Raw genomic sequence first — 23,596 nt, 5'->3', positions numbered from 1 at the left:
TCTAATCCATATAGTATAAGAACATGCATGTTTTTCGTTAATCTCCTTCAAAAGTATTTCTTTTGTTCTCCATTCCTACCACACACTGGGTACCCTCAAGATGGACTGTCTCATAAAACTCTTACAACATCTCGGGAGGGCAAGAACGTCCCACTTGATTCCCAAAAGCAGAGATCAAATAGACCAAGAGGATGGTGATACTCTGAGAACTAACTGGTCCTGGTCGCATGCACAGCCTGGTGATAATGGAGACTGACATCCACTGTCCACTTGGGCCATGATGCCCTGAGTGTGCAGAAAGGGGGTGGGGCAGGCGGACTCTGGGCCCTTCCAACTTTTAATGCTAAGATTCTGTTTTTATTTTCCTTTGGACTTCATTGCATTCTTTCTCATGCTCTTTTCATTCCAAGATTCAATCCCAAGACAGAATTATGGTACTTCACCAGCTGTTGTGTCAGGTAGGAAAATTCTAATTCCTTTCAGACTTAATTGGAGGGAGGAGATGGATCTCACCTGGTTTCTCCAAAACTCTTCAAAGCAGTGATTCTCAACAGGGGTGGGGTTAAGAAATCTGCATTTCATTTTGCCAAGGGGAGGGACATTTAGCTATGAGTCTGTTGACTAGGACAATCTGGCTCTATGTCTGGAAAATAGATATACTGTCTTTAAAACAAAAGGTAAGATCTCAAAGACACTTTGTCCTGAAAGATATGCAGAAGATTTCTCAATGTTCTGTGTATCTGTGGGTCTCACTGTTTGACAAAGTCGTCAGAATTTCTGAAGAGTGGAAGAAAGATTTTACAAAAAAAAAAAAAAAAGAGCATGTATATGTATTTGTAAAAAGAGATTGAGAAGCGCTGCTTTCGAGAGCAGAATTCCTCAGAAATCAGAAAGTTACCCCCATGTGCATGCTCGGCTCCCAGGACAGGGTCTGAGATGCATACTCAAATCATTTGTTGAATGAATCAAAACTTTCATTTTTCTAAGAGATTATATTTGGGATATCAAAAGTGGCGCTTCTGATATCCCATTTCACAGGAACAGAGCTTGATGTGAGGCCACATGAGGGTCTTCAACAATCAATTAATTTGTTTTGTAAAGTTTAATGGTGCAATGTGGAGCTGAGTATATGTGTGTAAAGAAGGTGCTTTTTAAGAAGAACTGCATGGAAACTGTGCCTTCATCTTAACTTTCACTTTTCGTTTGTTGCAAAGAGGAAAATGGACACAATTATTAATTTTTGTTTATTTCAACTAACTGAAGAGTCACAGGAAGCACGAAGAGCTTGGAACTCTTTGGGCCTTTGGCATGTTAAGTGGTTAAAAATATTCAAAGGGACTAAAAAGGTCATTGGACAGAGTACATGAAGCATAATTCAGGAAATGCCCTAAAGAACTGGGAGGCAGTTGAGTCCGACAGCTGGAAAATGGCTTTCAGCAGAGAGCATCCCACTCAAGGCCACTGCGCTTGCCCGATATAGCTTCTGAAGGGGAGCCCTTCCTCCTGTCCTGTGGATTTCCTTAGTTATGCCTGGAGCTATATTTCATCTCAGAGCCACATCGATGCAAAGAGTTGGCTTGTAACTGGACATCACTTTGGTACTCTCGTTCTCCAGGGATTGCCATTCATTAAAATGTCATGTGCCTTTTGTCCCTCCATGTATGACCTATCATAGCGTAATGTTTCTTTTGTGTTTAAAACACGGGACACTGTAGAGGAATGTTTGGTATGTACAGTTTTTACTTCCTTTAACCTTTGGCCCCTTTGTTGGACAGAAGACTCATACTCTTCATAATTAACTAACATTAATAATAACAAATAATCTCTCAGCCAAGCGTCCTTTCATCTTTAAGAACACAGTGAATGCTGGGCATGGTGGTGCACACCCTTAATCTAAGAATCCAAAAGGCAGAGGTAGGCAAATCTCTAGGAATTTGAGGACAGCCTGGTCTACGTGATGAGTTCTAGGCACCTCTGTGATAAGACTATTTCTCTGTGTGTGTTTGTGTGTGTGTGTCACAATGAATATAGCAAGATATTAACACACATATTGCAATGAAAATTGCAAGCCAATTGTCAGAATTATTTACTTTACAATCATGGGTCGCCTCTATACAAATCAGTCTTGGCAAGAAACGGTACCTAACCTTGGAAGTTCCCATCTGATTCCACTGAAAATCTCAAGTAGATAAACAACTTGCTAAACATAATAGTTTACACAACTTAAGCCTGTGAGTGTATGTCTGTGGAACAAGAAATAAAACCACAGTAGAAAATTAAAATCCAAGATATTGAGCTTGTGAATTGACATAATCACTGGATGCTTGCAGGAGGCTCTTATTTCAATCCCACAGCACCCACATAAAAAAACCAGACACAGAGTAATGCCAGCACTGGGGAGGCAGAAATCAGCCAATCCAGCCCAATAGGCGAGGTCCAGACCAATGAAATACCCAACCTCAAGAAAAACTGTGGGTGACCCTGAGGAATGACATCCAAAATTGACATCTCCCTACCCCCACATGTATGTGTAGATATACGTATATGCTCCTGTACACGTGTGCACACATACATACATGTAACCCCCACATACACATAAAAACTCACTATGATTTGTGGCCAATAAAAGATATATTAAGTTGTCAATATTGGGTACAAAGAAAGGGGCCAATAGAACATTCTTATGAAAAACCACATTTTGGACCATTTTACACTTAGCTACTCCTTATAAGATTTGGACACCAGATGTGCATATTGCTAGCTGTGCTCTCCTTAGGCTTATGTCTACATAGCAATAGATGTGTTTTCTATAATGATTGCTAATTGGCTTGGCGACGATTTCATTGAACAATTGTATATCTTTTATCCAACTATTGACCATATTCAGAAAGCAAACTGAGCCTGATGAGGTAATAAATCTTCCCCAAATAGCCCAATGTGCCAGTATCAAGTGATTTAGATAATCAGCTTTTGCCAATATATGAGTCAACCAAATTGCTCTAATATATTAGAGCTCAAGATATTAACTTAATTATCCACGGAGATATAATCTATTCTGTTTTCATTCAACCAGTATTTTAAACATTACCAAACTATTTCTAAGTACTATGCTAAGCATTGAAGATGTAAATATGAATAGAAAGTCTGTCCTTATTTAAAAAAAAACGGCATCATAGTTCAGTTTTATTTCGCTGTTTCTTGTGATGTTATTTGTGATGATATAAATGGTATAGAGAAACAAGAAAATAGAAAGAAAATTTGAGATTCAGAGTAATAAGGTGAATTTGGAGTAGCATCGGTAAAACTGAATAGGAGTTTGTCAGACAGACGCCAGTGGAGAGGTCTGTCAGGCATACAAGACAGGATGTGCCAACTCTTAGAATGGCCAACAGTATGAGGGTGTTGAAGGACAGCATGTCCCTTCAGATTTGAGGACAAAGTATGACCTTGGCATGTATCAAAGCTAGGTCTGGGTGATTCTCATGTCGGGTAAGGACTCTTTGTTCTTTCAGTCACGTCTCATCTTGTTTTATTTATGTATGTATGTATGTATGTATGTATGTATGTATTTATTTATTTATTTATTTATTTATTTATTGAAAGTGTTAGCATTTAATTGGCCTCCCTGAGTGGCTTCAAGCCACCAGAACACAGGCACCTCCAACACCCTTTATCTTCTCTTCAGCTCTTCTGCTGAAAAATTTGGCTTTCACAATGACAGGCTGCTTAGGGAGCTTTCCCTTCCCCAGAACTTTGTAGTAGCCCGATCGCACGACATCAATGATGGGAGCAACTCCAGTCTTGTTCTTGACAGCGTTGACCCGAGTCTGCTCACTGACCAGCGTCCACAGTTTATCCAGATTGACAGTCGGGCAGAAGCTCTGGTTCCTCTTTAAGTGGTAATGCCTCATCCCAACTTTCCCGAAGTAACCTGGATGATATTTGTCGAAGTTGATCCTGTGATGATGCATGCCTCCAGCATTCCCGCGTCCTCCTGGATGCTTGCGGTGTTTACCGATGCGGCCATGGCCGTGGCTCACATGGCCCCGGAGTTTCCGGGTCTTCCTCAGTCTGGATGGCATGGCGGTGGCAGAAAGGAAAGATATTTATGTATTTATTAAATCTTTGTTGGTAACATACTGTGTGTTAGTTTGAGTTCAGTGCTGGAACTAGAAGTTCTCGTTAGAAAAGAAAGACATTGGTTATGAATATTTTAATACAACAATATAAATGCTTTACTATTAATTTTTGATTCATTAAAAAAAATGCTCCAGTTCTGAAGCTACCTGTGTCCTTTTCTGTGGTGGACACTTGGGGAAATTACTGACCTTTCTTTAGCTCGTTACTTCTCTGGGGAAACACCAACCACATAAGGAGGTTGTAAGCATTGATTAAGTTAAACCGTACACTCTGCTTGGAACAGGCCCTGACATTAACTAAGTGTTCAAACAATGTTCGCTACAGCCACGCTAATCATTATTGGCACGATATATTATGTCGGTACACGAAGGAACAATAGACATAAACCAGCAGAGGTCAGAGAAAGGCCTTGGGGAAAGAATTTTCTCACCGTAGAAACAAAGATACATGGGAATTACCTAAGTTAAAAAAACAGAGCTGAGATTTCAGACTAAGGGAGCAGCTTGGGCAATGACTTCTGAGAGTTGGAAAGGCTGGGAAATTAGAGACAGCTTAGCAGGACAGCGATATATGTAGAGATGGGGAGTAGGGAATGTAGCTGGAGAAGTAGGTCAGCTGTAGCAGCATCCTCAGGTAAGGTAACGAGCACTATCCTAAGGAGAATGACGTAATTGCTCTGCTTATAGGACAGAGAATGTCCAGGAATCAGGCAAAACCAGAATGGGCCAAATGCACTGAAGGATCTCAAAGAATTCACAGTAGCAAGTAGTCCCATCCTGAAAATGACCGTGACATTGAATGCTAGCAAGTTTGTGATAAGGGAAGGGGATAGGACACCCCAAATGCTGTAAACAATTGAGTACCAGGATAGACATCAAAAGGACAAAGCACAGGTCTTCAGTCCTGTAGCTCAGTGACCGCCCCCACCCCTTTTAGGAGTTAAACTGAAGGAGGCTCGGGTGTGCTGGGGAGAAGGCTGAGTTTCTCTAGTGAACGAGTTGGCGTTGAGATATCCGTCACACATGCCAGTGGAGAGTCGAACAGCAGTGGCAATGTGTGTCTCTATTACAAACGCTGTCTTTACGTGGAGGTTGTGTTTGGAGTTACTGTCACAGAGTTTAGCCTTTGCTGCCAGGATGAGTGTGCTTGAAGCAAGAAAGAGTGACAGAATCCTCGGTTTAAGAAAAGGAGCACAAAATGGAAGCCCAAAAGAGTAAAGGAAAGGGCGCCATGTAATAGATGGAGAGCCAAACAGAGGAGGAAGACTCAGCTATGTCAAAAGCGAGACTTTGACAAGTGCATAGGCGTCTTAAAAACAAGCCATGGGATTTCCTTCAACCTGATCACTAGGAGGGTGGAGACGACGGTGCAGCAGTTAACAGCACTCGCTGCTCTTGCAGAGGGCATGTGTTCAGTTCCCAGAACCTATGTCAGGCAACTCACACCACCTACCCCTCCAGTTCCAGGGGATCTGGCTCCCTGTCCTGGCCTCCACAGGAAACCTCACGCAGGTACAAATATGTATGCACACATGCAGGTGCATCAGCACACACACACACACACCAAATGAGATTTGAGAAATTCTCTAGTGAATTTGTTAGTGGTATTTGGGGGAAAGGGCAAGAAGAGTGAATGCCTGTTATGTCATGGGCAGATGTAGCAACTCCACAAGTTTGGCTTTAAGGGTTGAAGATGATCTAAAGAGACAGGGAATGCAGCTGATTATTTGTTGATCTTTTTAATGGACTATTTCTACTACGGGAAGAAAGAAGAACAATAGTTAAAGATGTATCTAAAGGGAGGTGAGCACCCGAAAGGACCTCAAGAAAGTCCTGCTTGTATGGGGCATGAAGAAAGGGTGTTGTGTGTGCCTGGAGGAACAGGAAGCTGCTCTTGGCTTCTATGCAAACTTCTAAGTCTTGAGGAGATGTGATGGGAGGCTTCAGGCAGAAGAGAGGAAAGGGAAGGTTTGAGGGGCAGTTCATTCAGAACTACAGAGAGTGGACTTTTGTGACAATTTTAAAAATTTTGTTGTGGTGTGAATGTGCGTGTGTGTGCGTGCATGCGTGTGTTTGTTTGTGTGTGTGTGTGTGTGCGTGTGTGTGTGCATGAGTGCATGCTTGCGGGGGCCAGAGGAAGGCATAAGAGAATCAGTCTTCTGTCACTGTGGGTTTCAGAGCTGAAACTCTGGTCATTCGTCTTGTGAGGCAAGGGCTTTTTCCCACTAAGTCATATTTCAGGTTCAGGAAATTTGATTTTGCTTGCTGTAATGATCAGCAGCCAAGAAAATAGATTAATCAGCTCTGAAGATTTCTCGTATGGAGTAAGAAAACAGGAAATGCGCTCTGATGGCTCGGGTACGGAAGTAACTGAACCACAAATGGTTTTGAGGAAGACTTTGAAGAACGAACAAAAGATGATAGAAGATAGAAAGAAAATTCAAGAGACTCAGATGTGTGGAGTAGTGAAAATCAAAAAAACTTGGATTTTTAAGATTTTGGACCATGAATTATTTATTGATGATGGACTTTATCATGAGGCCAGGTCACCAAACTGGACTTAGGTAACCCAGGGGCACAAGATACTGCTAGACAAGTGGGTCTAAAGTGAGCGGAGGCTTCTACAGTGAATATGTAGTTGAGAAATAATTACCAGGGGGGAAATGCCAAGGGAAGAGTAGCGATGTCCAAAGAGAGTGGGTGATGCTGGGGATCATGGGTCTCTGAGGTGTGTCACCCTTGTCCCCTCTCCTCAGTCACCGCTCTGTGACTGGTAATCCCTGGTCATTTCCCTTAGAAGACAGATGACCGCAGCCACACATTCCTAATAAGCGTCCTTTTCATTTCTTTGTTTATTTTTGAGATTGTAGTTCAATTACAAGATTTCTGCCCTCCTCCCTTTCCTCCCGCCACACCCTCTCATCTACCTCCCCCTGCTCTCCTTCAAATGTGTGGCCTCCTTTTTTGCTAACAGTTCTTTCTCACATATATATGCATTTTCACATATGTATGTATTCCTAAATATAATCTGTTAGTCTATGTAATTTACTTGGCCATTTGGCATCCAACAACCAATTGGTGTATTCTTCCCAGGGAAGATCACGGCTTTACCTGTTTGCACAATTGTTTGTGCAGGGCTGAGGCATCATGAACTTTTCACCACCCAGTTTGGCATGTCCACTGGTGCCATGCTTGTTCAGTTCATGTTCAGGTGGCCATGTTGCTGGGACTTTGTAGGTGTAGCTTCTGATATTACTAAAAGATACAATCTCACAGCAAATTCCCCATCCTCTGGCTCTTAAGATATTTCCACTTAGGACAGCCTAAGCTGCATAGTGGGACTTAGTCCCCCTGCCTTTACCCCACATCAAGCTAAACAAAACAGATGGCACTGGAGTATCTCCTTCAGTAGCAGGCAAAGCCTAACTTTGTACAGCCATCCCTTGGAAAGAATTACTTTTGAAGACTCTCCCATATCGCCAACAGGCTGGGGGATAGGGTTTACATGTCTTTAAAGGAAGAGCTGTTTCTCAAACTTTGGACAGCATGTGTACTCCTGGATTCCGTGAGCTAATTCCAAATGACTTCCGTCTCATCCCTTAATTAAAAATTAGGTCCATTAGTAGTTCCAATTAGCAACAATTAACCATTAAATTGTGTTTACTGTAAGAGACCCAACACAGTTGGAAGTGCTCCCGCAAGCCACACTTAGAAGTCAGTTTCCTTTCTCCCCTCAAACACTGTGTGTTTCTTTCATGGCATGGAGGCATTTCTTGAATTGTACTAAGCAATCCCTTCTCTTTCTTTTCAATAAGTTGTAATGCGGGGGACTTTGCTCTACTTGGCTATTCATCCAGTGGGTATTGCACACCCTCTATAGTATTGCAAAGAGCCAGGACACGGTGGCACTGAATGTGCCCTTTGCCTTGAGAGAACGAAGAGTCTAACAGTAGGCCTGGCTCTAGAGAGCAAGCACATGGCCCGGTAGGTGGCAGAGCTCTTGAATTGTCTGCCCACCAGACTACTCGTTAAACAAGATATTCATACACGTATTAGATACATGGGCATATGCGCACTGAGTCATCATGTTCCTGCTGGTGCATTATGGGAATATAGTTTGCAGTGATGTAGTCATGTGACTTCCTCTAAAGATTCAGCCAATTGACTCTTCTGGTACATGAAGATCATTGTTATTTGGCTCGGTGGTTTTTGGTTTTTTTTTGCTTGTATTTTGTTTCTGTTTTTGCAAGTGTGTGTGTGTGTGTACGTGCACATTCAAAGTTGATATCTAGGATCTTCTTTGATCACTTCCCTTGTCTGCTGGGATTACCAGTGGCCACCACACCTACCCAGACCCAGGAATCTTAACTCTCATCCTCATGCTAACAAGGCTAGTACTTCATCGACTGGAACTCATTGTTTCTGTGCCAACCCTTTGGGGAATATACAGGGATATACAAAACCAGACTATTTATTTTTGTGACCAGCAAAATGTATCTGTGAAGGTCTACATAGTAAAGAGTTGGGACTTTTCAGGGTCTAATGTCTTTGCCAGGGGAACATGGAGGAACCATGCACATAGAGGCAAGCATAGCTGTGTCATCTTATAGCCTCTGCTGAAGATGGTAAAGTGTGCACCACGTAAGCGAGATGATTTGAGATCGCTTTCCGTGGCTGATGTAATAAAGCCTAGCATGGTCAAGTATGCTTGTAATTCCAGCACTAGGGTGGCAGAAACGTGTGGATCCTTGGGCCTCACTGAATAGTGGGTTTCAGGTAAAGTGTCCTCAAAACAAAGTCAAATAAAAAAATATGCAATGTGTACAGCATCCTGAGTAATGAAAGCCCAGAAGTGGACTTCTGATGTACACTCATGTACCCACCACCCCCACATACACCCCACACACACACTTCATTTGTTATTACAAAGATAGTCAACTGACCAGATTTGATATACATGCTATAATTTGCCCACCGCTCTTCATCAGTATTGTATGTTCAGTGCTGTCCCTGGCATTTCTTACAAGACATGGGAAGTTCCTTCCTTTCAAGTCAGCATCTTTGTGCAAAGTGACAGAGACTAAAACAGAGCCAGAGAGACTTTTCTTAACACGGTCCTGGCACTGCTATGTCTTACCCAGGCATAGCTGCTCCAGGGTGTGGCTTGTCACCCTGAGGGAGTAGGTAAACCACGCTATCTTATTTCAAAATCAACTACTTCTTAAAGGGAGCCCGTGATTGATGGAGTGGCCGCCTTCTCGTTGGCAGTCAGAAGAAAGTGCCACACCTAGCTGTGTAGCAGCTAGGTGTGCGGGCAGCAACACGCAGTGGTTGCACAGCTCAGTCCTTCATCGAGGAGGTGGGCATTGACTTGGAGCCCAAGAGAAGCAACCAAAGTGTCACCTACCACGTGGGTCATAGCTAGCGCACTTTGACACTACATCCCAAAGTCAAAGATATGTTCATCCACAGAAGGACACAGCCTACGTAAGATGCCACCAAGGAAACTAAGACACACAAAGGCAAAGTGGATTTGGAAGGGAACAGGCTCCTGTGCGTGCTCCACACATCTGGCATGGAGAACTTACAGTTCCCTTATTAATCAATAGCATAGACTGGGCATTTGGGACGCAGTGAGAGACTTCAGCTGTGAATTGCCTGGGAGGTAGCACTTGCTGCAGGCAGTCTGGAAACACACAGGACTGAAGAGACACCGCTAACAGACATGTTAGCATTTCTCTAGACTCCATGGCAAATTAGTTCATCAGAAAGCAACATGCTGGAACCATCTGATTGTAGGTCCCTGTTGTAAGGCTTTCTGTGTGTGTAAATGGTGTGTCTTCACCCCTTCTTTCTTGGTGTCAGCATTCAGAAGTGCTGCGAGCTCCCTTGAGTCACAGCACTTGAAGTCATTGTCTGTTCTTTCACTCTGCATCCCACGCATAAGAAAGAAATGACTTGCCCGAGTCCAGGAGCCGGTGTCTCTCCTTAGAGGATTGCATGGGTTTCTTCTGCATCCATGGTGTAGTGTGAAGAGCCTAATCTAGTCGCCTTTGTATCCGAGTTATCAGGACAGTTGGAATTAGATAGGATATGGTGGCTTTTGCTTTTTCGCTCCTAAATGTTTATGAGTTTGGTTATTTTGTGTTATTCATCTGTTTTGTTTGGTTTTAAGAAATGGAATCATGTGTTTTCTGTTCTTAATTTGTGCTTTTTATTATCTAGCCCTTGATTTTATAAACCTCTGACACATTCAACGCGGAAGTATGAAGACGAGCCCCTGTTTAAAGATATACGGAAAAGAGGGGCAGAGTATATCAGTCAATGTGGAATGCTGACCTAGCGTGTTCAGGGCACTAGGATTAATCCTAAGACTATATAAACACACACACACACACACTCACACACATACACACATACAGACAGACAGAGAGAGAGAGAGAGAGAGAGAGAGAACTCGGAGGAAATACAGATGAGATTAGAGAAGCCTGCATGCTACAAAGACTCAGTGGGAAGGCAAGATGAAACTCAGACTTGATAATGCCTTGGTCTTGTGAAAATTGTGCACCACTCAGTGGTGTGAGTCGCCCATGTCCATGCAGATGTGAATCGAAAACATGGTATTAAACACAGAAATGTATTTAGAATCAAGAGACTGCACACAATTATTGACCTTGCTAGTTCATAATTCATCCTCGATGAGAGTTCCTAACATTTGCTTCCACTCACCTCTCCACACTTTAAATATACGTAAGAATTCATGCCCGGCTTCCTAACTGCACACAACACCGAGAGAAGTCATCGGCAGAGCATACAAGTGCTCGGGAAGCAACTGATTGATGAGACGTGACACATAACTCAGGCTTCCTTTCCTATATTCAGGAAGTGTGAGCATTTTCTCGAGGAGCACATTCTTACAGATGCTGTGAGAGGCCTAAGCTTAAAAGCCTGGTGGAATTTTAGAATATGGTTTATGACACACAAGTTGAAGAAATATTACAGGAGCTAATTCCATATTTTGTTAGCACAATTGTTATTATATAATACAATTATATTGTTATTATAAAACTTAAACATTATAAATAAGAGAAACAACATAATGCAAAAACCTGACAGTGATAACTGTCTATGATTTCCAGGGTTGAAAGATACGGGAAAAAATTGGAAACATATAACATGTTCACTTTTATGTGCTTTTAACTGCTCTTCTATAAACTTTTTGAAATTTTGCTTAGTAAATTACATGATTTATTAACATTTAAATAACATTTTCAGATATAGTATTAAGGAGACATGTTATTTTTATCTTTGAGATTGTAATATAATTATATTTCTCCTTTTGCCTTCCTCTCTCCAAACACTCCTGTATACCTTTCCCGACTCTCCTTCAATTCATAGCCTCTTTTCTTCTATTACTGCATGCATATATGTATATCCATACTTTTTTTAAAAATATTTATTTATTTATTTATTATGCATACAATATTCTGTCTGTGTGTATGTCTGCAGGCCAGAAGAGGGCATCAGACCTCATTACAGATGGTTGAGAGCCACCATGTGGTTGCTGGGAATTGAACTCAGGACCTTTGGAAGAGCAGGCAATGCTCTTAACCACTGAGCCATCTCTCCATCCCTGTATATCCATACTTGCTCCTAGATATAGTCTCTTCCGTCTATACACCGTTACTTGTTAGTATCAGGAACACAGGGCAGAAGTAGTGTCAGTGGGATGCTTCTGTCGCTTACAGCAATGTACAGAGGGACCTCTGCACTTCTCCCAAAGCCCACTCTTAGTGGGCTTTGCAAGCACTGTGTCTCCATGTAGATGCAGCTTAAATGTATTGAGCGTCTATAGGCACTTTTGAATTTTATGTGACTTCATTAAATATCAGCCAGAAGGTCATTGTCTCTAACCAGCTGGCTGCTGCTTTGGGTATTTTTCATGCTGAATCTAATTTCAAGTGATGTATTCCTGTCTTTGCAGGCAGCAGTTAGGAGCATTTAGAGGCTTCCCAGTTCAGCTAATGTGAGAATCTCAGTCTCTGGTGTTTGTTGAAATTGACATACAGCACTTAAAATTAGGCCCATACATAATATATCTAAAGTAATGTATTGATTGCAAGTATAATTTCCTCATGATAAATATGTATACACATCTACACTCTTATTATATACATATTCTCTAGTTTTCTGCCTAAAACAATATTGCTGGCAACCATCTGTTTCTCTGGGATGCACACCACATAGTATTTATAAGCTGTCAAAGTGAAGTAGGTTTCATTCTCAAGTCAATTTGTTGCCCAAGTCCCTGCTTATACTGCCTTCCTTCAGCGCTCTGTTTTATTCATTTTGACAATGTGGATTTTATCAGGTCAGTCCCGTTTTCCTCGCCTGAGCCAGGCACTCAGCTGCATTCCCTGTACTTGCTCTTTGATTAAATATTGATGGAAAAGCCATGGGCTAGCTCACCTTCACACTGCACACCAAAGCCACAATCACTCCCATTGTTCCCTTGCAAATGGAAACAAAGTCTTGAACAGACTTTCAACCACTCTTGTCCTTTGATCCGTATGAGGTGGGCACACCTTCAGCTGGCAGCAAAGCTCTGATGGTTACAGAGTGGCGGGTGGCAAACTCCTGTAAGGGACACTTTGATTATCCTGCCTGCCTTCTCTGAGCCCAGATACCTGCCCAGGAGACTCATCTGTCAGGGAAGATGGAGACTCCAGAATTGAGAAATTTGAGTTTTATTGAATGTGGAAGGTGAGGTCGGGGGTGGGGGAATAGATGCTTCTGCAATTAAAAGCATGTTCTTCCCATCTAGAAGACCCAAACTTGGATCCCATGTCAGGTAGCTCACAACCAATTGTAGCTCCAGCTCCAAATGATCTGGATCCCCCCTTTGCTCCTGTGGACACCTGTGCTCGTATTCATTCACCCCACCCCACCTCCTTATACATATAGTTTAAAACATAATTTTAAAATAATAATGGATACCCAAAGTCATGGGAAAACATTTGCATATTTCAGATATTTGGTGTGGAAGATGAAAACCTACAAACTAAACACTAGGGACCTACGATTGCAGAACATTTAGGTTCGTTCAGTAGGAGAAGGAGAGAGGATGCCCACCAATGACCCAAGGCCACCGAAAGAGCAAATCTGGGATGCACGTTGGACAGGCTTAGGTAGATGACAACTTGGGCTCTGTTGGATGTGTTCAGAAAGTGATAGGCTCTTCCCGACTGCTCCCTTTATCAGCCTTACTCAGCAGGTAGAGGGCCAAGGCAGGGGGCATCCTTGCCTTTGACAGAGGTCCAGCAGTCATTGACATTTCTCTGGACAGGGTGGTTTGTGCATTTGCAGGAAATGCTTTTTTGCATGTTTTGCAGCATTCGTTTATCGAGGGGCCTGGTCTGATGACCATGATTAACCTTTGAAAATTGTTTAATTGGATGTATTATGTACTTGGAAATAGCTACAGCTCATTAAAGGCCATTGGAAAGATTCCCATGAATTCTTCCCATGTCTCAAGGACAGTTTTAACACTGCCTGAAAAACACAGCCAAACACTGCGTGTCCCTGACAAAGGATAAACAGAAACACTAGGTAGGCCAAAAATAAGTGTTTTGTTCCTTGCATGTGCACACCTTAGGGACACATGGATTTGATCTACAGAGAGCACACCCTTGGAGTGTCTTATGTGTTGCAACTGATACACACAATCGCTCTCTAGGAGAGTGTCCATGTCCTCTACAGATGGCTCTTTGCGGTTCAGTGTGGCCTATCTTATGTTCCCTCCCCTGTTTTAAAGTTCTCAATATAAGACCTGCCATTTTTGATCATAGCATTGACTATTTCACACCCTCCCTTATGCAAAGATGAGAACCACCTTTCATCTGATCCTCAAGTATTTCCTTTTTATTTCTAGCCCCTGTTTTTTATCCTTCCTCTCTTTCTAACCTGTCTTATCAAACTGTAACTCTCTTGTTATTTTTCATCGGTTTGATCTTTTCTTGCCTTATTTGTTTTTGAGATAAAGTCTTGTTATGTTACCTGAGGTGTCTCTAGTTTGCAATCTTGCTGCCTTCACCTTCTGAATGAAGAGATAAAAGACATGTGACACCATGATAACTCTTCCTTCTGTTTTCTTATCTGTCCTGTCCTGTTTTTATTGATTTACAGTATAAATAACTCTATCCCATATACCCCTCCAGTACGTTCTGGCTCATGGTGCCTGTTCCTCTGCTTGATGCCTTGGGTAGGTACCCCTGTCTCGAGTTTCTCAAGGTTCTATTATTAGGACACTGAATTGTGTCATTCTCTCTCAGTGGTGCTGTCTTCAAGCTGGCATACACATGATTCTCATTAGGTATCTGTCCTCTGCCGGAAGTACCATGCCAGTGTTTCCAATAATGGCTTACGTGTTCTCATCCCATCCTCCCACTCCCATGTCCCCCTCTTCATATTCACAATTTCTGCTACTTTGGTCTCTTCAGAAAGCTCCCACTGGAAATCCCCTGGAGAGATGACTTCTCCATGCTAAGGTTTTTAAATTTAAGCATGGCTATGCTTTAGGGTGACAGGAGTCTTTGGCAGGGATGTGGAACACAGGTTGTCTTTGTAGGGAGGACTAGATGGTTTACTTGGCGTTGAAGAGAAAAATCTCTCAGAATTCCTTCTACTCAACTCTACTTCTAACCTCTTGTTTACACACCCTTCCTCGTTTATGTATTTTTTAACACATAGGCTGTTTGTAAACAGTTGAGAGCATTTTGCTCCCTAACCCTGGTCCAGGCAGATCCCTGTAGCTATTAGTCTATCACTGCAGATCTTATCTGGATTGGCATGTGGCTCTTTCTTTTTTACTCATCCTTCACACGGTCTGGAATACATTTTGAGAGTAATGTTTTGAAATACCTATGTACAAAGGCATGGTCGTAATTAACATTGATAAATGACTGTCCATACCAACTGGTTCCTGTTGAGAATAAAAAAGCATGTCAGATATTTTTAAGGTTTATTTATTTATTATGTATGCCTTGTTCTGTCTGTATGTGTGCCTGCACACCAGTGCAGGGTATCAGATCTCATTACAGATGGTTGTGAGCCACCATGTGATTCCTGGGAATTGAACTCTGGATCTCTGGAAGGTCAGCCAGTGATCGTAATCTCTGAGCCATCTCTCCAGCTACGCATGTCGGATCTTTTAACCTAATGTGATTTGCTCTAATAGCAAACCTTCAGCTTGAAATTAGGACACACCCGAGATGTATGTGGTTAGTGTTCTAGTTTCGTTCCACTGCGGTGACAAATGCCAGAACCTAAAGTGACTGAGGCGAAGAAGGGTTTATTTCAGCTTTCAGGTTAGAGTATGTTATTAAGGGAAGTCAGGGCAGGAACTCAAGCAGAAATTTGAAGCAGAAACCATGGGGGGAATGCTGCTGGCTGGTTCATACACAAGTTCATGCTTGCCTAGCTTTCTTATATAGCCTAATACCACCTGCCCAGGGAACGGTGCTGCCCACAGTGGGTCGGACCCTTCTGCATCCATTAACAACCAAGACAGTCCCCACAGACAAGTTCAAAGAGCAACCCAACTTGGGCAATTCTTCAATCTAGGTTTTCTCAGCTTACTCAAGACGGTGGCGAGTGGTCACTTAAGGCCAATCAGGACAGTTATCCTAAAAGATAGTGCCCTGCTGTGCTGGCTAAGAGCATTCTGTGCTTGCTCCACAGGCTGTAGTAAGTTGTCCCTGAGTTTCTGGCTGATAGCAGACCTAACGCTTTTCTTCCCCAAACTAGTACCCAAATAAAGGTGTGTATGTCTTAGAGTTTCTGTGACTTATCTTCTGTTCTTAGCTTCATCAGTCCGAGACTGTTTGTACAATGCCTGTTTCAACTATGGTGAAAACACACAGGTCTTCCAAAGCAGTAGCAAAGAAACAGTGGTACAAGCAAGATTTCTGCTTCGTGTAGATTTCAGACTTTGGCCAAGGGAAATAGTGGCATGGGCAGGAGAAACTGCTGGGCAGTGCATCTACTCTCTGAGGACTTCAGCCGAGAAGGTTGTTTTGTCTGCATGACAGCATCCCAGCAGCTCCCAAAACACAGATGAAGTACACCTTGGCATAGTGTCGAGCTATCATGTGTGGAGGACACCATAATACAAACCTTTAAAGCTTGCTTTGCTTACGTTTGCTGGTCATCATGCCACAGTTTCCACTCCTTTAGACCATGTCTCTTGCTCGGATGTTGGAAATCATTTTAGCCTGTTTTGGGTTGATGCTCTTGCCTAATGGACACCCTGACTTGTGGGGTTCCTTGTTAATAAACTTCAAATAAGGGTTTAAAGGCATCTGTTTGATTAGTCGGTTTGCTTCCCTTCTCTTCCCTCAGCTTCATCTTTCTCATTTATTGGATACTTCAGTTTTTTTCTGCAGGTCTAGAAAGCTGCCTTTGATCCCCTTGGGGAGCAAGGTGAGATAAAATTCAATAAAGGCTGGGAGTGGAGATCCTTAGTGTGTCTCTCAGCCAGTCACGAAGGACAAATCAAAGTCTACGAGAAAGAGTAACTCATCAACTCTCATTGCTGCCTGGAGAGCACACTTTTCAGACTCCTTTCCCTATCACTCCTCTTCCTGGCTCCTGAATGCCAAGATGCTTCCTCTGGTCACAGTGCTTTGGGGAATGAGTTTGTTCATAGCGTTTTCTTCCCCACCTGACTCATGTTGGCTCCCTGGAATTTCATACATGCCATCTGCAGCCTCTACGGGCCATGTCTTAAAGATCCCTAGCATCCAGCATTCTCTCTCTGTGTGTGTATGTATGTATGTACATATGTGTCTATGTATCTCTGTCTCTCTCTCTCTTCCTTTGATTCTGTCTTTCTGTCTCTGTGTGTGTGTGTCTGTCTCTGCCTAAGTTTTGCTCCAAATAAGTGGAAGAAAAAAGTAGAGATTGTATTAGTCTCTTGGATGCTGGAATTTTCTCTAACAGACTTGAAATATAAGATTTCCTCTCCCTGTGTTGTCCTTCGGTGACTGCCACCCCTGGGTAGAAATAGCAGGATATCCCTCTAAGTGGTCTCACTGAAACAAGGCATATGTCACTCAAATTCTCAGAGTCATCTTCCTTCAGAAACACAACCTGTTTTACATTCTTCCATCACCATGGAGACCTGGTCCCCAGCGCTCAGCCTAGGCTGCAAGGCTTTTCCTATGCTGACAGCTACTTTCCTGAGGTCCTTGTCACCAAACCTGATGATTTGAGTTCAATCTCAGGACCCACGTGGTGGACCGAGAGAACTGGCTCCTGTGAGTTGTCCTCTGACCAACCCATGCATACTGTAGTATATATGTACCCACATGCATGCGTGCGCACTCACACACACACATACAATCACACACAATTGATCAATGTAATTTAAAACTGAAATCACTTGCTTAATCATTTTTTTCTAGACAGTCAACATGTGCTTCTCTATAAGATTATCCTAAGTGATTTCTCAGATTTTCTTCTGAGTGGAGTTTTCTACCCTTTTTTGCTGCCTAGGTTCCTGGTGCTCACACTGTTGTGTTCCCATAACATCCCATCCTTGTTTCAATCATCCACTCATACCCTAATAGCCAGTGCCTTGTCTCTTGCAGAGTCCCTGGGGTACGGGCAGGGTGGTGCACTAGCATCTTGAGTGATAACCAGGACAAGTAATAGTCTCTTGTTATTTGTCACTGATAAATCAGAAGATCCATTCCCAACCTGACAGTCACTCTGGGATACTGACTGCTTATTGGGGAGAAGCAGCTGGCCAGTGGACACAGTACTTGGTTCGCCATAGTAGGGATTTTAGCTGAGATCAAACAAAACAGCCTTTCACCTAAGAAAAGTGTTTGTTTTTCTTTTCTCCCACACACCTTCTTATTTGTTTTGTCCTAATCCTGCATATCCATTACGAATTTAACTAATGTTTTCTGAATGACATTGGAAAGTTTTACAGATTAACAGTATTTGTGGGAACTTTTGAAAATCTTTTTTATTGCTTCTGTCCATAGTTTAGTTTTTTGAATTCTTTTACCCCAAGATGCTTTGGTCTTCCTTATCAATATAAGATCGGGAATAAAAATGTAACATAAGCAGCCCTTCTGTTGATTTCTTGAGATTCTTCCAACATCCATGCAAATACAGAACTGCTGCTGTTTTCTTCTTTAGGAAGGTGAGTTTGATTGTAGCTCTTGAACTCTGCTGGTTCAGGCCAGACTCGAGTGCTTCCTGCAGAATCTTTTAAAGTCGACTGGATTACTTCCCCTCGGCTGGTGTCTATAAGGTGTCGGTGGGCTTTAAAACCCACATGGCAGGCATGGGAGTTTATCACCTGAGCCACTTAGATTTCTAGTCCAGCTAAAGAGCCAGTCCCTTGTGATGCCAGAATACATGTGCTTTTTAGTGCCCGGGCCCTAAAACCCCTTTATCTTTGACTTGCACCAAGAGTGGGATCCACTCATTACCTCGCTTGACGAAATGATATCACATAAGCTTCCAGGCTTTGACCTGTACTGAAGAATTGATTAATGTGTGGGCAAACAGTTTCTATTCACTTTGGCAGTGGGTTCCGTTCATCACCTCTTCTCTGTAAGCCCCTCTAATCACCTCACCGAATAAGAAGATGCCAAGTTTGACTGGTCAAGAGAGGGCACTTACTGCACCCGAATTGTGGTGGTGAACATGTGGTCAGAGAATGAAGAGAACTTCAAAGATGAGCACTAAATTTTTCTCTTCTCGACTCCCCCGTGTGTGTGTGTGTGTGTGTGTGTATGTGTGTGTGTGTGCATGTACGTGCATGTGTGTGTGTGTGCGTGCATGTGTGTGCATGCATGAGTATTCTTCTCCCTCTCTCATTCGCCCATCTTCCCTCTGGAGGTTCCTTATCATCTACAGATGAGAAGAACAATGCCAGTAGAGTAGACTATGAGATGCAGCCATGAATTTGTAGTCTTATCAGAATTTAATCCTCCCTTTGTCCCAGAAGTCTACATTTTCATCTGTCCCACATTGCGCCTCTACTGCTGTGATAAACACATATCCAAAAACAACTTGAGGAGGAAAGGATTCATTTGAATTATACATCCTGATTGCTAATGTATCTGAGGGAGCCAGGGGGTGAACCTGGCAGCAGGAACTGAAGAAAGCTGCAGAGGAGTGACCAGCTCCCCTTGGCTTGCTCAGCCTGCTCTCTTATACAGCCCTCGTTCACCTGCTTAGAGGTAGCACTGCCCACAGTGTGATTGGCCTGCCCATATCAATCGTTAATAGAGAAAATGCCCACACAGGTTTGCCCACAAGCCAATCTGATAGAGGCATTTTCTCAACTGAGGTTCCCTCTTCCCATATATCTTTATCTTGTGTTACATTGACAAACATGATTTAACATTTTCAGTTCTCTATAAGCATTGGTGATACATTCATGGTCTTTGGTGTGGCAGCATCGTCAGCACCCTGGAACTGACTTTAAGGCCCACTGTAGACCAAAAGCATACCAAACCGGCTTGAGTCCAGCCATCTTCCTTTCAAAAACCCTTCCAGGTAATCCTGTTACACAGATGGACAGACAGGTCTGTGTGCAAAGGGGACTAGAATTAAAAAAAAAAAAGGTTAAAAGAAGACAATGAAACTGATGGTGGAAAAATGGCACTAAAATGCTTATGATCCTCCACCATTCAAACTTCCCCTCCCTTCTAGAATTCCATTACATTTGCTTTTTGATTCCGTGGTTCTCCTCTTTTTCCGTGATGCGTTTTGAAGTTCAGAAGAATTGGACTAAGATTGGAAATAAGTACAGAATTGGGTACCTTGGAAAGGGAAATCAATATGTGGATTTGAATGGAAGCCCTTACTCAAAACTGTCAGCCCCAAATGATCTATTTCATGACTCCTAGAAAAAAATTAAATCAAACCTGCCAGAGCCTGGGCAGAGCACATATATCCATCTCAGGATGGTGAGTTACGAAGCGGTGCCATTTTAGACGCGGAGGCCTAAAGCCAGAAGGAAATCTCAATGCTCATTCCTCGCCTAGAGAGAAGACCATGGCGGTTTACAAGCTCAACTGTAGGCGTGTGGATAGAGAAGTCCCCCTAGTATTTTAGCAGGCTCACACCGGAGATTTGGCTCAGATGGTGAGTTCAGCTCTATTTCCAAAGTGAACCAACGGGCTGAGAGCTCAGTGCTCGAGACCAATGACTGTTCTTGCAGAAGACCCAGGTTCCTTTTCCAGCATGCTCACGACAATACAGAACTGCCTGGGACCCCAGTACCAGGGAGTCCACCACCTTCTGACCTCTGTAGACAGCTGTGTGCACCTGGTGCATTGAAGCTCACACAGGCACATATACCCAAAAATAAATAATTAAATAAACCTTTAAAATGGACCACGACTTCCATGTAAATAAAAACTCTTCTTTGCCGCAGTCTCCTGCTGCCCCTGGCACGCTCCTTTAAGCCTGCAGTAGTTGGGATGACTAAATTGGCCCTTTGGTTTCTCCCTCCGTGTCAGTAACAGCTAAGAGGATTACCCTGTATTTGGATATGAAAGGGTTTTTTAAATTTTTTTTTTTATAACTGGTGGAATCTAATCCTGATTAGTCCCTTTTGTATTTATAAAACATACAAAATGGGAAACAAAGCTCTCGACTGAGTGCCCAATTTCACACCCGAGTTGACATTCTTTGACACGCTTCTAATGTGTTCTCTATTTGCCTGCAGAATCTTGGGTTGAGCTGGGAAGAAATTTCATTATGTCCTTATTTTCTTATTTTTTGTTCCATCCAGAAATACTTTAGTTTTTTTTCTAAGATATTTTTTATTACTCTCTGATCTTAATAAGTGATGGAATCCTCTATTAAGATGCCTGAGATTCGGCATATTTAACACAATTTTGTCACTCAGCTTGACTGACAGTTGATTGTAATGGTTTAATGAGGGAGAGCCTATCTGCATTACTTTACTGTTGCTGTGGTTAAAAACACCATGGCCAAAGGCAGCGTAGGGAAGAAGGCTTTATCTTGTCTTATGGTGCCAGAGAGTCTACTGTGCTTGGGAAGGTATGACACAGCCAGAAAAGCAGGGCCACAGGGGCAGCAAGCCTTATAGTCCAGCCACATGGAGAACAGCTAGAGAGGAGCAATAGGAAGTCCACCTCAAGTGATGCTTCCTCCAGCAAGGCTCACATTCTAAAGGTTCCATAATCTCCCCTAAACAGTGCCACCAACTGGGGGACATTTCCTAAGCATCCCCTAGAACAGCAGATCTGAAACTCTGAGACATATTACAGTCCAGGAGAGCACTAAATGTTTCAGTGTCCAAGCCATTTTCCAGGCCGATTGAATCAAGATACCTGTAAATGGTACCTCATGATACCTTGTCAAGTCTTTCCAGTTTGCTCCAGCATTAAAGCCAAACTTCAAAGCCCAGAATGCTGAAGTGCGTGCCTTGGCTTCAACTATTAGTGCTTTGAAAATGTAATTGGGAAGGATCACTACACTTGGATTTTATCTCAGTAAAGAAATTTGTCTTGGAGACATTAAGAGAATCACAGCTAACATCTGCAGAGTGGACACTCTCAGTCCTCAAGGGAGGAGAAGAGTGGCAGCCGTGAATGAAGGGGATAAAGAAGAAAGATCAGACAATGGCAATGCTGCGGAACACCCCATTGGCTTTTAGCAGGCTTTCCCAGAGACTAACAGGGGTCTTCTGTGGGGAATGCCTAAGCTAAAAGGCATGGAGCAACCCTTACAAAGAGTCTCCAGAGCTGAGCGTGGGTGATGCAGGCTTGCCATCCCAGCTCTTGGAAGGCTGAGGCAGAGGTACCCAAAGTTCAAGTTGAGCTTGGGTCACCTAGTAAGATTCTCAAAATACCAAAGGGTCAGGGCAGAAAAGGTTCCCACTTGAGTCTTGATTTGACATGGTTTTTGAAGACCTGGTTTTCCCCAGAGTATACCAAGATCTCATATAACGTTTGATAGTTAAGATAAGTTATAGAATTAAGCCCTAAGGGCCAGAGAGTGTACAATGTATAATACACATGTGTATGAGTTCATAAGCATTATTTCATACCTTAGGGAAGTCTGTCTCCAAACAGTCACAGAACAGAAGGGTTTTATGAACAGAATATAGGGAAATTCAACTTTTATCAGCAATGGAAAGATACTGGGAACCCAACCAGGTAAACAACTGGAATGATGACAGAAAGTTAATGCCAGGATACAGTAGGTCAGATGTTCAGGAGCATAGATGGGGTGAGAGCAAAGAGTAGATTCAGTGACAGGTGCAGCATGCAGGCAAAGGAATATGGGAGTTTGCACCTGATGTTCTTTTCTTGCTGCCGTCACTCTCTGCTTTCATTCTCTATGGGCTCTTCTATAAATGTCATCTCGGAACTTGACATCTCCAACGTCTCTCTAGTCAGTTCAGGTCTTTCAGTGAGTCCCATCCTCCCTCTCTAAACCTTAACCTAACAATTTCTCAGGGGCCAGGTTTCAGGGGGAAATACTAGGTTGCTGATGTTGAACCTCCGATTGAAGTGATATAAATTCAGGCCCCATGATGGGACCTTCGTTGTTGAAGGAAGAAAAAAAACCCAGAGTGTGGGTAACCTTGTCCACGTGGATTCTGAGGAGGTCTCACAAGACTGTTTCCTAGAATGCTTTCATTATGAAAAGCTCTGGAGTTCCTATAAATAGAATGGAAGGATCTTAAGTCATTAGACAAGTTGGGTTGAGATGAATGTTGAAAATTGGGAGCCAATGGTCAGTGTTCAAGAGCTTCCATCAGGAATTAAAGATTCTTGACAGGCTAAGGGAAGATTAAATGGATCCTGGATAAGACTCAGAAGCCTGTGTTATCTCTGACATGCTAGATTTCTTGACAGTTCAACAGAGCTGTTCACTTGTGCGTTTCTCTCTAACTCATTGTCTCTTCTCTAATTTCTCCTGTCTGAGTTTATATGGTCCCAGTCACATTGAAGAGTCAAACACTAAGATCAATGAGGTTTAATTTCAAACTGAAATCGATTGATTCTAGTATCTTAATTAAGTCAATGACGACATGAAATACTCATTTTCTTTATCCTTGTCTATATCTCCTCTGCGTGTCCCCTAGTTTCATATTTGATAACCCCAATCCCTACTACTCCATGCATATGAAGTGGCTGTTTCCAGAAGTCTCCATGAGAAGAATGTGTGTTTGAAATTTGTTAAGGAGCAGGTTGTCTTGGAGTCAGCACTAGGAGACTCAACATTGTGAGCACAGCTGGATTTATCAAACACTTTGCATAATGTCTGAGAAACACAAATCCTTTGGGCAAGAGACATAGAAAAGCAGGGCCAAAATTCTAGAAGAGTCTGTAATCAACCTAATGGTATCCACATCTTCATCCCCTAAATAGAAATTAAGGTATTCTAGGACA

The 23,596-nt window shown here is 42.7% G+C and overlaps 2 protein-coding genes across 14 annotated transcripts in view; one reads left to right on the top strand and one right to left on the bottom strand.

Moving 5' to 3' along the window:
* Rbms3 (RNA binding motif single stranded interacting protein 3) overlaps positions 1-23,596 on the top strand; it is a 780,532-nt gene that overhangs the window by 735,213 nt on the left and 21,723 nt on the right. For 10 of the 13 annotated variants that reach the window (XM_057766769.1, XM_057766774.1, XM_057766767.1 and 7 more), the window contains one exon: positions 411-458. The exons of the other annotated variants lie outside the window; for them this stretch is intronic. In XM_057766769.1, the coding sequence (XP_057622752.1) occupies positions 411-458 (48 nt within the window). The remainder of the gene's footprint in view (positions 1-410; positions 459-23,596) is intronic. 13 annotated transcript variants of the gene reach the window in all.
* LOC130873603 (60S ribosomal protein L27a-like) lies at positions 3,604-4,082 on the bottom strand. The gene has a single exon (XM_057768441.1). The coding sequence runs from the start codon at positions 4,080-4,082 to the stop codon at positions 3,636-3,638; it is 447 nt and encodes a 148-aa protein (XP_057624424.1). The 3' UTR covers positions 3,604-3,635.

The sequence above is a fragment of the Chionomys nivalis genome, chromosome 4 (assembly GCF_950005125.1).
Source record: "Chionomys nivalis chromosome 4, mChiNiv1.1, whole genome shotgun sequence".
Taxonomy (NCBI): Eukaryota; Metazoa; Chordata; class Mammalia; order Rodentia; family Cricetidae; genus Chionomys; species Chionomys nivalis.
The sequence above is the reverse complement of the archived record's forward strand: the minus strand, read 5'-3'. Positions and strand labels throughout refer to the sequence as shown.

What these genes read in the sequence shown, in the direction of transcription:
- LOC130873603 (XM_057768441.1), bottom strand. Translation starts at nt 4,082, where the DNA reads ATGCCATCCAGACTGAGGAAGACCCGGAAACTCCGGGGCCATGTGAGC.